At 41.3% G+C, this 14959-nt stretch overlaps 1 protein-coding gene across 1 annotated transcript in view; it reads left to right on the top strand.

The window, feature by feature from the left end:
- LOC124623100 (zwei Ig domain protein zig-8-like) overlaps positions 1–11062 on the top strand; it is a 235041-nt gene extending 223979 nt beyond the window's left edge. Inside the window, exons 5-6 of the mRNA XM_047148891.1 lie at positions 3011–3129; positions 10935–11062. Of these exons, the coding sequence (XP_047004847.1) occupies positions 3011–3129; positions 10935–11062 (247 nt within the window). The remainder of the gene's footprint in view (positions 1–3010; positions 3130–10934) is intronic.
- The last annotated feature ends 3897 nt before the right edge of the window (positions 11063–14959 follow it).

Raw genomic sequence — 14959 nt, forward strand, 5'->3', positions numbered from 1 at the left:
GCGACAGGGAGGACTGTATAGCAACCAATAACAAACGGAGCCTCTGAGCCAGTCAGTACGTCTTACTCATACACTGTTAGCATAACTGAAAAAGATTCGTATGGAAATTTTGGCGACCGTGTTGTTTGCCCGCCAGGCTCGCAGTGTCCGGTAATTCCGAATTTGGAAGTCAACATTCTGTACAGAAAATACTTCGTTTCATCACAATAATCCAGGATGAGTCATTACCGTCAGACAAACATTCAGAGCTGATAAATCGTAAACGATAACCTGAATCAGGAACGTCGTTCCCGAAATACCACACGTTTAAGTAGCGGGACGAGAGAGTTGCACTAGAAAGGAGATTGAACGTGAGGAAGCTGAAATTTTCCAATATTTGATATCCCTACGCGCTTCGCCCATGCCTGCAGGTGTCAGCTATGATAGAGCGTATTACTCGTACTTTTAAAAAGTAAACAAACGGTGGACTGTACTGTCCATCACTTCCACTATAATGGAAACTTCACGTATCGGGCATCTACTGTGCTTGATATCAGTCCCTATCGTGGAGATACTGGCCATTATGTGCTCGACTAGATCCGGTAGGCATTCACGGCGTGATTTCTAAAGGTCCTATATACAGCTGCACTCGGGAGAGGATTACCGAGCCATCGGATTTCCACTGACAGCGGCAAATAGTAAAATGACCCGCCTCTCTTCGGAAAGGGGTACGATCACATCAGAGCTATTCAGCTGCTCAAAGGATAGCTACCAAAGGCTTCAATGGAAGCTAACATGCCAGCGGTTCAGGTCGTGATTGAAGGGAAACGGTGGAACATTTCCTGTAGCGGCATCCGGAGAGTCAGACAGTGCGAACGGATAGAGGGGAACAAATATAACCTTACGGTACAGTGCTTTGTCCAAAAAATGTTATGCAGGTACTGTACACTCCCTAATATTACCATCTACCAATAAGCACTATCTGGATTTCAAAGCGTCTCATAGAACCTGGCGAGGCGATAGGTGTGGTGGTACTCTTAGTACAACGTAGAAAATAAATATGGCAAATAATGTGCTGAGGAAATGTTTACAAGCCATGGGGTAAACATGAACATGAGGTGTAAGTAGTATAGTTACAGGAATGGAAGAAGGGTGGGCCTTAAAAGGCTCAGGAGATGGAAACGTGAAATATGTTTGTCTTGTCAGAAAGATAAATTACGAGGAACAGCATGATCATAATTGCATCACTACATCATTATTTCCTTTATTTGGATGAACTCTTAAACACAATGTTTATCTTACACAGTGTGATCAGTGCGACTTTTGTCGGTGTTTTCAAGTTATCGTAAAGAAGGACGAACATTAAAGAAGTTAACTACTAATCATATACCCATTATTACATCATGGATAGAATTTCAAGGATTATTATTACATTTTGTACTTTGCCTATTGACGACAAATGTCTTCTTTCTTTTCGCCTTTCTATCTTTCCAGTACTTTTTCATTCTTTCCCAATTTTGTTCCCTTCCTTCTTGTGTCAGTACTGCACCTGTCTCTTTATTTTCTTTCGCCGCGAAGCCCATGAAACCTTCCACTTTTGCTCTGAATTTTATCTTTTCCCTATTTCTTCCTCCATTATTTCCATTCCCCTCAAGTGTACATTAACATCTTTCATATCCGCCACTGAAGCTTTTTATATCTCTCAAAAAAGTTAAAATTTCTTTTTGTTATTCCTTCTTTATCCAGCCCTTTCAGGTGTCCATACGATACTGCTCTTCACCTCCACATTACGTTTGATATTCGTTTTATTTTTTAATGATTCTGAATTTAATATTCATTTCCCCATGTCCTATCGTCCCGAGGTTTTCTTGGTTATTTTTATTTTCTTCTTTTCCATTCCTCCGAATTGTTTGTATTTTTTAACAAAATGTATTCTTAAGTATAAAGGCATTCAATTCTAATGACAGTGTTGTAGTGTCGGAGTTTTCCATTTATGGATAAATATTTCCTGTTACACAGCTTTTGCCATATGTCATATACTCCAGTTTTTACATTGGCCCGCTTTTGAAGCTGTATCTTTAGATGAGCTACCTGCATTACTGCTTCTGCTTTAGATTCAGGGTAAGATGAGAAGATCGTCTGTAGAACTCAAAAACATCAATTCTCTCATTAACCCCCTTTTTTCTCAGTTGTGATATTTAATTTCCTCTTCTTGTTTATTTTCCCACATTTATAGATTAACTATTGTAGTACATAATTGAACGCCAGTCAGGACAAGCCATTTCCTGGTGTTACTCCAATTTTTATCTCAAAAGCGGTGGACGTTTCACCTAAAATTTTAATTTTGTGATTTGTGCCTGTTAGTATGTCTTTCGTGGTTGCTACTGATTTGTTCATAGCTCCAAACTGATTAAAATGTTAAATAATGTTTTCTTGTCAGTCGAATCACATATATATCTGAATTCCACAATTTCTCAGCTTTAAAGGCCACGAAGGATCTTCGCAACAGATTTATTATAAGAATGTACGTACAATCCTTAGGTGATTATAAATATGTGCACTTGAAGACCAAATTAATTTTGAAACCGTATTCAAATGTAGTTTTTTATTCACCTGTTATTCGCATTCTCCAGCAGAGACGGACTAGCAGCGAACATGTTGCCACTTTTCAGCCTGTGAATGAAGAAAAATGCATAAAAATAAAACGTTACGGATAAAAAGGACGATGAAATTTTTTATGACATATTGATGATATGTCTTGTGAACTTTAAGGATTATGGTCCTGTGGGCTGTTGGTAACATTGGCTAGATTAAGAGGTTAGACGAAGGTGGGATTGGAAATGAGATGGTAACACAAAATAAATAGGATGTGTACTGAAAATGGTGAGGACGCAATTTGTGAGTAAAAGGAGGCAGCAACTTTTGGAGCTGGTAGCGACAGCAGTCGAGCTGCGGCGACGCTGCTCGCCGTTGGTGGCGAGTCGGCAGCGCAGTGCAGTGAGGAATCGTGGTTCTTTGTGTTTTGATGCAGGGAGGGCGAGTCGCTGAGCCGGCTGCGGCTGCCGTTCGCCGACAAGAGCCACTCGGGAGAGTACACGTGCTCGCTGGGACACGGCTCCGACGCCAGCGTCCACGTCCACGTCCTCAACGGTGAGTGGAGCGCCGCCGCCGCCGCTGCCACCCCACTGCTCTGCACTCAGTCCTGCCGCCGTGTCACCGCTCTGCTGCTCCCACCCACCCACATCCCCACTCCACCGCCACAGCAGTCCGCCTTCGCGGCCCTCAGGAAGCGTCGCGGGCACGGAATAGGGAGATCATGACTTCGATTCCCACCTTGGACATAAGTAACCGTACTCTGTATGAATTTACAGTAAGGGTAGTTCAGGAAGGGGACATCTGCTGTACAAAGGTGAAAGGCGAAATTACATAAATTCAAATTTGTGGGTAATTGATACGTACGAACGTAACTCCGCTCTTATATCGCCAGTCTTTCAATTGGTTGGAAGACCTTGATATCGATCTCTGAGGGGTATTAAATAAGTAATGCAACACATATCATCATCTGAATGTGGGTTGGTTATATTCAGGATTCCAGTACATGGTATTACTCCCCACCCTATATTTATCCGTTTAGTACGACGCTCTTAGGCCACCTCACTGGGAAAGCCTGTATGCCCGCATGGTACCTCTCAAAAGGCTGAGGCCAGAGCCAACGCCTTGCTGCATCAATAAACTCCACATCTTCCAAGTACTGCTTCCAGAGGAGTGCATCCGTCACTGGGTCAGACAAACGGACTTCAGAAAGTTTGAAATCTCGGCTGTTGGTTAGCGAATTACGTTCAGGTCGATAGGCTTGTTTCAGACCTTGCGTCGTCATGTACAAGAGGCTCGTTTGCATTTTTGTGTCGAAGAATACCGTGAAGTCCAGCAGTGCAGGAGTCAAAGCTATGTACGGCCGGTAGACACTCCGAAGATCGGACAAATTTGCGGGACCTTGTTTGGAAGATGGAAGATGCCTCGTCCAACGACTCACCGCGCTTTTGTTCACCTTCACGTCTCCGTAGACATTCTCCAAGTCCCTACTAATATCCGTGATGCTCCGGTTTTCTGTCAAAATATCGCAATAAGAGCTCCCTGCTTGCGATGCAGCGGAGTTACAGACTCCAATTTCAAGGCTTGTACAGTGACGCCACCTATCGGAACATCATGAAACTATAGATATCTGTATAATGAAAAACTTCTACGCTATGTATAGCTTGTTTTACAAATGCCAGTCGTGGTATCTCTCGATATATCTTATCTTATAATGTTTCTTCTAGGCCATTTACAAAAAACTAGTTATTATCATACAGTATGACCAGTTGCAAAAACTTTTTTTAACAGCCACGGTAGTGTGGCTATTTGTAAGAGCCTAACAATTCACGTGAGAGTTGCATGTGGACATGTTCAACGTCTGAACCCCGTCGACAGAACTGTAACTGTTCACCTTGCGCCTTCTTAAGTCGATGTCGCTCTCGCAGAAACAGATGGTCATAGTTCTCTTTATAACTTGATACTATGAGGAACATACACATCTACTTTTTCAGTAAAGAGTACATAGGTTTTCTTAAGGAATCCCATTAGTTTCTTCTTCATTCCTATTCTTGACACATTACTGCTCATGATACACCACACAGTTTAATAATGCCATATCATAAATACATATGATTAGCAGTGAACGCACTTCTACTCAGACGACAAACTTTCGATACCAGAGACTTCGCACTACACGTGGAGACACTGTCTCCTTGTGAATAGTCACGCTTCAGCTTGCTATCGCAACGCATTAGGGTACCCAGCAGTTGTACATAAGACATACGGCACCGTATTACGCCTCATCCCAGGCCAATTAGTCATATAAGTCACACAACAACACATATCTCACTGGCCCAACTACTCCTGTGTATGATCATTTTTCACTAATCCTTTGCAGGACCTCCCGGTTGGTCGGTTATCTGATCACTTAATCTTTAAGAGAGATCTCCAGCAGCATATGTCAAGTGATTTAAGAGCTACCATTGCATTTGTCGCCATTGACCATGTTACAAGACCATAAATATCTCCACTCCCAGTATATATCCTTACAGTATTTTACTCGTTACAGTATAGATGCTATTACAACAACTCATTTTTCATTTTTCTTACATTCATGGACAGTAATTTTGCTTCTCTAATTCCTTTGTTGTATGTGCTGTTTCCTTCTTCCGTCTTCTGTTATCTTAGTTGCTAAATATTGGTAGGACAGTATCAGTTTTATTTTGTTACAACTGTTGTTAATATGCTCTTCTTCTTATTCTTTGGAGCTGACAAGTATTTCTACATTTTTTGAGTTAATTTCCGGTTTTTACTCCTCCCTTAATGCTGTATCCCAAAATTTTATTACTATTTGGGAATTCCTTTCATTTAGAGATTTCAAAGTTATGTCATACACAATCCCAAGAATATTCTCTACATAAATGAGAACACATATCATTCGACGAAACTTCAGCCATTGACAGTGAGGCATTTATTTTTGTACAGTCAAGTCGCTTTTGTACTTGATTTCAGGATATGCGTTTTGTTGTGCTATTCTCACACAGGCTATAGAAGAATCAGTTAGTTCCCAAAAACAAACAAATACATTTATAACAGAACTAAGAATGAGAATGGATGAATAAACATTGCATTGTTATTGCACGCAGGCAATAAAGGGAGCAAACTCATTGTTGTGTCATTTACTGAACTCCAGTAGGCCGGCCAGAGTGCCCGTGCGGTTCTAGGCGCTACAGTCTGGAGCCGAGCGACCGCTACGGTCGCAGGTTCGAATCCTGGCTCGGGCCTGGATGTGTGTGATGTCCCTAGGTTGGTTAGGTTTAATTAGTTCTAAGTTCTAGCAGACTGATAACCTGAGCAGTTAAGTCGCACAGTGCTCAGAGCCATTTTTTGAGCTCCGGTAGGCTGTATAAACGAAACAACCTGTGACCGACTAGCAGCAGTGTGCGTGGCTATATATGATTAAGCTCTTCCCTCCATACTTATGCAGAACAGAAATTTAACAAAGAAGGATAATACAGCACAAGAAATTTGTACTGTACGCACATATACAGGGACGCAATCACCAACGCCTTCAGAAGACACAGATTAGACTTTTGTACTCATCCCACATGCATACTATTAGTCCTACAGAAAAAATGAACAGGACTTTTTGTAGGATATTTAACTGCAATCGGATTTCGTACTTGAATAGGTGGAGGCCACGGACTCCGAGTTATTCAAGAGCCACGCGGTTGGAGGTCATTATTGTACGTTTTCTTGAATTATTAAAAAACGCAGCCTCTAGCAAAAAAGTATCCCAGTGCAGAGTTTAACTACATTAAATTTCCAACAAGAATGTTCTGCTCATTTTTTCTGTAGGACAACCGTTTGCAAATGGTGAGCGAGAGAATACAAAAATCTTGGGCTTGGTATTTTTAGGCGACGCCGGTTTAATAAAACTCTCACCCCATATATATTTTTTACTGAAACAGTTCAGAATTATAAAGTTTAATGAAAGTTAACCATCAAATTTTGTAATAAATTCTGTGGATATTAATTTGATAGTATTACATAAACAAAGATGTCACATGTTCATCTGCTCATCATGATGACGATAGTCGATATTGTCTCGAGCAAAGATGAATGCTGTCAACTGTCACACTATATCATTGGCTACTGCGTTTGAGGAGGAATATCTGTAGAGTGGGAGTACCATACTGCGAATGTGACCAACATCCTACGGAAGTAGCTAGATGAAGCTGCTTCTACACTGATGTTTACTTATTGCGCTATGATATAAACTTTCGTCTCCCACTATTTGCCCTGTTTTCATGTATTCGTTCATTAGTAACAAACGTTATTATGAACTGTTGCTGCAACGGATGCAAATCGAAATTCGTTAAAGGAGGAAAAGTTACTTTTCATCGGTAACTATCACAAATGTTTACTTGCTAATCAATAATCAGACGCAGAGTCAAGAAAGGATAATATCGCAGGTCCAACTTATGTGACTATATGGTCCAGTCTTTAAAATTTCCTCTTAAGTTCCTTAGTGTGCCAATGTGTTAACGGTCAGTCTGTTGAACATATACAAATTATGAGAAATTTAACTTGCAGATAAAACAGTCAGCATAATATTATGCTTATTTTAGAGTGGTCACAATAAGATACTGTAGCATCGGTGGCTATGACGCAGAGAATGAGTATATATGATTATTATTTTACTTTCGCTAATAGCAAAGTGATATTAAACTTCTAAGAGCAAACAGGGAATATGAGCAGAAGAATTTTCTGCAAGTCATAACTCCAAATTCGATTATATATTTGAACTAAAGAGCATTTACAACATGCCGGCCGCGGTGGTCTAGCGGTTCTAGGCGCTCAATCCGGAACCGCGCGACTGCTACGGTCGCAGGTTCGAATCCTGCCTCGGGCTTGGATGTGTGTGATGTCCTTAGGTTAGTTAGGTTTAAGTAGTTCTAAGTTCTAGGGGACTGATGACCGCAGATGTTAAGACCCATAGTGCTCAGAGCCATTTACAACATACGCAAGCACTTCCTTTAGACGTTTACTGACACACAGAGTTAAATGGTTAGACCATTATATTACTGTAACCTCACGCGGTCAGCACACAGTCTTTGCTTTCTAACGTTCGTTCTACGTGGTGCTGAATTCCCAGGAACGATGCGATTTGTGCGTAAGTTACGTATACCTCAACATGGTATATTCGATTGCAGCGCTCTCCAGTGGCGGTTATAGGCTGCATCTGGATCACAAATCAAACTATTTACGAATCTGACAGGAATAAAATAGTATCTGGCGGTAGGTGGCAGCATAATACACCTAATATGAGGAAAGTATGTTTTTCGGGATGTCCGGATACTATTGATCCTAGAGTGAATATACTTTCTCGTTACTTCAACTGCCAACCAGAATTTGAGACCTTATTTGTCTGGTTTGTTGGACGTGAAATGAGCTAAACCGGCATCTTGCTTTGCTTGTTAAAAAATGCTCGTCAATGGTTATATTTTCTCCACGGCGGTAAGCGCGACTACTGTTTAAATACGCTTTCCCCAAATTTCGGATACATGAGAGAATTTGTTGTCTGCCAGGCGTTCAGCCTGGGTTGATTTTTGATTAGAACGGAGGAATATGAGAAGCTCTTCAAATGTGTTATTTGGTATGCCAAAAAATAAAAATAGGCCCACAAAAGTGAGACCAGAGATCATCCACAGACATACCTTTTGTGCACAATACACCCCGAACATGATGGCTGTCAGTTTCTCCAGTTCCTCAAGTTACACAGTCCAGTAGCGCAGTCATTGTATTTTAATACTTTTCGAGCATTTGATTCTGTGTATTTCTTCATGAGACGTAGCATTGCTTCATCAAAAATAAGACTGAAGGTATTGATGGCAGGGCTGTCTTGTCGTTGGCAAGCATAAGCAACAAGACGTCCGCACTCCTTCAGAACATTCACAGCTGACCGCCTTCCAGAAGATGAATAATTTACACTCCTTCAGAACATTCACAGCTGACCGCCTTCCAGAAGATGAATAATTTACACTCCTTCAGAACATTCACAGCTGACCGCCTTCCAGAAGATGAATAATTTACATCTCCCACACGGTTCTGTTCCTTGCAACTACCATTGTAGACGCTTCCAATTGTACGTACTGTGGTGAATGAGGTGATGATTGACGTGTATCAGCGTCTGAATCCTCTTCCACTAATCGCCCCTAGCTCACAATATCTTCATCTTCACTTATGTCAGATATATAATCATCATCTTCATGAGTGAAGTCAATTTCCTATTCAACTTCGGAAGGCTGTAAGAGATTGAACACTTCTTCATCAGAAAGTCCACTCTGGAGATACATGTTCGAAAACACGTTTCACGGACAAAGATTGCCTGAGTGTCACAACATGAGTTGTGGCATACTGTAATGTACACGTGCCAAGTTGCAACAAACAGGAGCAAATGCTGTGCGTTGTTGCTCACTGTTGACACTGTATTATTGCATAATTTACTTATATTTAGAAGAGAAATTACAATGGGGCCAAATTTGACCCCATCCACCCATCTAGGTATACTGGATGAAATGGCAAATAAAATTAAAATATTTAGTAAATCCTGAAACATCTTCAGAAACAGGAGAAAAAATTAAATAAATTCATATAATTCCATTTAAGACGTAGTTAAATTGGATATGACAACGAACGGAAAGCGTACGACAGGGGTGATTTTGACCCCTCCCGCCATTCTAGTGTTAAGGGAAAAAGAAAAGTACCATGTCCACTTGCTAAGGACTTCGGCTGTTAAGTGTTCCATTAGAAATAGTACGATACATACTTACAACAGTTCTGCTCGTAAAGTAAAAATTATATCTTCGTTCTTACTTTTTAGTGATCCTAAAGTAATTCTGACTTGATCACGTTTCGTGTTCAGTAGCACGATCTTTACAGTGTGTAGAATAAACAACTTGAAAGAAGAAGATGCCAGATATCTTACCGCAAGTGGTGCAAGCTGTCTTGTACACAAAGTCAATCGAACGAACTCATTCCTTAGAAAGATCGCGTTTGTATTTACGTACCATCGGATAGTACAGAACATTTTTAAACTAATAAGAAACTATCAGAACCTATTGGGACATGGGAAGATAAAAAAAAATTAGGATCCTGTGAGATGAGAGGCAGCAACGCACTACTCATCAATTTAGTATCCTGAGTCTCTACGCATTACGTTAGGCAGACAGAACGGTGAGTGTGGCCACACTTTGATCCTTTCCTTCTCCTGAAAGTTTTAATCATAAATATGTTACTAAATGACATTTAATTATAACAAATTGTATATAGAACAATGTGTTGTTGATCATCAACGTGCTGTATCCTCGAAAAGGTCTACTTTCATAAGCTGCAAGTTAAATAATTCATTAGCCACCAACATGAAATTTTCCCTCATTTCATTACAACAAATCGACAACTAACAACGTGTTTTCTGGAGGTCATAAATTCCCTGGTACTTGTATTTTAACTGAAAGGTGATATGATGTTTCGCGACTCTCTACTGGAGAGAGATGGCGTCATGTGACTCATGTGACATAGGTGGCGTTCTTTTATCCCGCTGGTCTACGTTCAGACGCGCGTTCGGAAATCTGGTATGCTAGGTACTGCTCTGCTAAGTCTGATCAACTCACAAACATGCTTTTTCCAAGCTGTGACGTCAGTAACTCGGTATACTAAACGTTCACATTCGAATGCACTGTCCGTCCCCAGGGACGGACAGTCAGTGAATCTCAGATTTTAGAGCGCTCCGTCTATAGGCCACAAGTGGCCCATCTGGACGTTCCGGCCGCCATGTCATCCTCAGCTGAGGATGCGGATAGGAGGGGCGTGTGGTCAGCACACCGCTCTCCCGGGTCGTTATGATGGTTTTCTGTGACCGGAGCCGCTAATATCCGGTCGAGTAGCTCCTCAATTGGCATCACGAGGGTGAGTGCACCCCGAAAAATGGGAACAGCGCATGGCGGCGCGGATGGTGACCCATCCGAGTGCCAGCCACGCCCAACAGCGCTTAACTTCGGTGATCTGCCGGGAACCGGTGCATCCACTGCGGCAAGGCCGTTGGCAAAACCACATAACGGAAACAGTAAACGACAAACCAAGCTCTCTGTTAGCGTTATTACCGAGGACATCGGTAAGGAGGCTGTATGACACGGTCGTGCGGGTAGGGGGAGGGGGGAAGAGAGTAGGGGGAGATTTGCGCGGTTCGTCAGATCAGAACGTTCGTTCCTTAGTGCCCAATGCTTCCACGGGCCGCGCCTGAAGTTTTGGTGCCACTGTATTCGCCCAGCTCCGTGCGACCTGCCTCGTGTACAGAGTCAGCATGTGCGGTGTTGCAGGCGAGACGCAGGCGGCGGTGCACCACGAGACGTGGAGCGCTGCGAGGCGCCCCCTGCAGCCGGGGGCGGCGTCGCTGCTGCTATCCGGCGCCGTCGCGGCGGCCGCCGCCCGCCCCCGCATCAGCTGATGGCGCTGGGAGGCAGCACTGGTGGCCGCATTCTCCGCCCCGCTCAACAGCCGCCCCACAACTGCAGCGGACGCGTCCGCCGCACCCCACAGGGGGTTCGCCGGGTCGACTCACGACTTCAGTCTCCAGACGCCACAGAAACGCTTCCTAACGGCGCTGGTGGCGGTTGTTACATTTAGCCATATTTTACGATTGTACAGTTGTCTGGATGGACATTTCTTCTTACAGGAGCCTTTCGCAAACGTAGGACCGTAACTTTTTGTAGCGTGCCGTAGTTTGCAAAACCAAGTGACATAGGTTGTAGAGAAGGTAAAGAGAACGATAAAGGAAGTTTCTTTGCAGGTGCAAATTGACGAGCAGACCTTCCAGAACGTAAAATATTTAGGGTCGACTGAAGAATTATAAAAGAGATGCAGTGCAACAGCTACCCCATGCCTTCTGAACATCCGTTTCTTTCTGCTTAAATCTAGAATGCTTCCCACTTGTTGGAGGTTTTGGTCAATTGAGATGAAAGGCAACACACGAGTCTCAACCTTTTAGTTTCGTGGGACACGTGTTCTGTCATTGTTCAAATATGAAGAAATGTAAGACACTCCTATACAATTTCTTTGCTCACTAACTGCCACGTTTGAACAATGACTTACTTTAAGTCAGGATTTCCCATGTATTAATTTAAAATAATGAAGTTTGTATTATTATGTTGAAGATTTCCTTTGCTTATCATATTCATAATACTGGGAGAAACGCATCGTCCGTTCCTTCCTCTAGACTTCATCGCGATTGTATCCTACGACTACTCATTTTCTAAGAAAATTCGTCCATCTTATCACTAATGTCATAGAAAAAGGAAACTTCGCCAAACAAACGAAGGCATTACAGTTAATTCAACTAAATATATTCAAAAACAACCTCGTTAAAATTATTTTCATACAAATGCACCTTGGAGAACACAATAACCAATTTATAATAACTATTCAAAACTTAGTTATGCGTGAGAAACTTCCTTTCACTGTTGTGGGACGAAAAATAGGGGAGTCTCGAACATCCATTTGCTGTGAAATCATATTTATAAATACTAAGAGTTTCTTACATTTGATGTGCCAAATTTGAGAGACTGCATTCCAACTACCTTCCATATGTAAAAATGATAAACAATATGCTGTTTTCTGTTAAATGTACATACATTATTGTATCATTGATCTGTTTTGTAAATCGATGTCGTTGTAATATGCAACAATAAACTATTTTATAAACAAGCTGAGCAAATTTTAATTGATTCCCGATCTTTTAGCACCTGAAACAAACCTGAAAATGCGATGATAACAGGTAAGCTGCAACTAAGAGAACACTATTTGCGATTTTCTAGCCAGTTTAGCCATTAGGTAGCTAGTCACACTTTTGGCGCTAATGTGAATTTCGTGCAACTGTTTCAGCATCATGATCGGGCTCATCTTAATGAGGCTGTTGGATGAGTTAACTTGGTTCTGGAAAGGGCGCCGATGGCAGAGGGCATGGGTCACATTTTAGTGGTGCCAGTTGGAACTATCAGTAGACTGGGTTGCACTAGGCACGGCCTGAATCTCAATAGGTACTGGAAGTGGAGGCTGGAAAGGTGACAATGTAGTGGGTGGTGGTGGGATCACTTATAAAAAAATTTCTGTAGTAGTTCCTGTTTCAACTACACCTTCTTTAGACTGAAGTCAGCTGATATGTATACCTGCTTAAAGGACGTGCCTCTGTCTGAGGGCTCCCCTTCAGAGGACGTCATGTCTCCAAGTAGAGAAGGATTTAGCATATTTTATCAAAATAGAACAGGTATTAGCGATAAAGTTAGTAAACTGCTTATAGATGTTGACTATGAAATTATTGGTATATCGGAGCACCACTTCAATAATTTGACGTTTTATAGGCTTCCTTTACCAGGATACAAATTAGCTGGCTGGTTTTCAAGGAGTTCCTTGCGGGGTTGGGGAGTGGTTACGTACGTAAAAAAAGTATTCCATTAGAGTCCATAGGCGCATCAAGGCACTGCACTGAAAAGATATTTGAGTGTTGTGCGGGGCAGTTGAATTTAGTGAAACTAAACGTCTAATTATTGTGATTTATAGGTCCCATAACTCTGACTTCAGAGTATTTCGGTTCAACATAGAGAGGGTTCTTGACTGAACTACCAGAAATTAGTTATATGTGGTGACTTCAGTATAAATTTTGTATATGATGGTGCAAGGAAGAGGATGTTGGTAGATCTCCTAAATTCATATGACCTGTTGAAGACTGTGTTATTTCCAACTAGGGTTCAGGAGAACAGTAGCACAGCAATAGACAATACTTTTGTTCATTCTTCAGAGATAGATGGGCATTTAGTTAATAAAAGTGTCAATGGCCTTTTAAACCATGACGAAAAATTTTTAACATTGCAGGGCTTTGTAGTCAAACAAATGTCACATACAATTACAAACTACGTAGGAAAGTTAATCCAACAGCAATACAGAGTATTGTAAACCCTGTCAAAGGACAAGAGTGGCAGGATGTTTATAGTGCCGATAGCATATATGATAAATATAATACTGTCCCTAACACATTTCTTATGCACTTGGAAAGTTGCTTTCCATTAGAACGTTCTAAACAGGGTACTAGCAGTAATAAGCAGCCCAGGTGGCTGACTAGTGGGTTAAGAATATCATGTAGAACAAAGTGGGAATTTTTTCACAATGTTAGAAGTAGTCATAATCAAGCTACAAAGAGCCCATTACAAACAATGTTGTAAGGCAATTAAAAATGTTAAATAAGAAGGCAAGGAGTATGTGGTATGAAAATATAATAGCTTATTCACAGGATAAAATTAAAACCATATGTTTAGTTGTGAAGGAAGTGTCTGGACAGCAGCACAATGTCGACGATATAAAGTCAGTTCGTAGTAAAAATATTTCTGTTACTGATAAATCAGAAATATTTACAGTGTTTAACAATCTTTTCTGAGCATTGCTGGTAAATTAAATATAGATTTAGTTTTTACAGGGAATCGCATAATTTTCTTGGCAAATGCCCTCCTGAGATTGATGTCTGAAATACTCCTCTTTCATACAGACAAGGAGGAGATTGAGTAAATAGTTAGATCATTGAAAAGTAAGGACTCTCGTGGATATGATGGAATGTCTAGCAGAGAATGAAAGTAGTGTGCTACTCATGTTAGCCTGGTATGTAATCATATTTGCAACTTTTCCTTTAGGAATGGTCAGTCTCCTGAACGATTACAGTAGTCAGTAGTAAAGAAACTTCATAGAAAGGGAGAAAAGTATAACGCAGATAATTTTAAATCTACTTCTAGGCCATCAGTTTTTGCTACAGTTATTAAAAAGGCGGTGTATTTAAGGGCAATTGATTATTTTATATCAGACAATTTGTTATCAGATGTACAGTTCGGCCTTACAAGTCGTTTAACAACTGAACATGCTATATTCCCTTTTCTCTGTGAGGTCCTGGATGGGTTAAGCAAAAGGTTTCGAACGCTAGGCACATTTTTTTTTCATTTAACAAAGGTGTTTTGTTGTGCTGATTACGAAATATTGCTCCAAAGTTGAAACATCACAGAACACAGGGAGTAGCTCACAATTGGTTCACCTCTTACTGTAGTGACAGGCGGAAAATGATCATTATTCACAATATGAAGGTGGTATCTTGTGCCCTTAGGTCGCACTATCCTCTATGCCCTCGGTGGTTCAGATGAATAGAGCATCTTCCACGTAAGCAGGAGATCTAGGGTTCGAGTCCCGGTTGTGGCACAAATTTTCAGCTGTCCACGTTGATATATATCAACGCCACCTATCGGCAGCTAATGGTTTCGATTTAATTATCATTTCATTCTAGAGAAGCTGCACGGTCATCAATGGTATCTGT

The sequence above is a fragment of the Schistocerca americana genome, chromosome 7 (assembly GCF_021461395.2).
Source record: "Schistocerca americana isolate TAMUIC-IGC-003095 chromosome 7, iqSchAmer2.1, whole genome shotgun sequence".
NCBI lineage: Eukaryota > Metazoa > Arthropoda > Insecta > Orthoptera > Acrididae > Schistocerca > Schistocerca americana.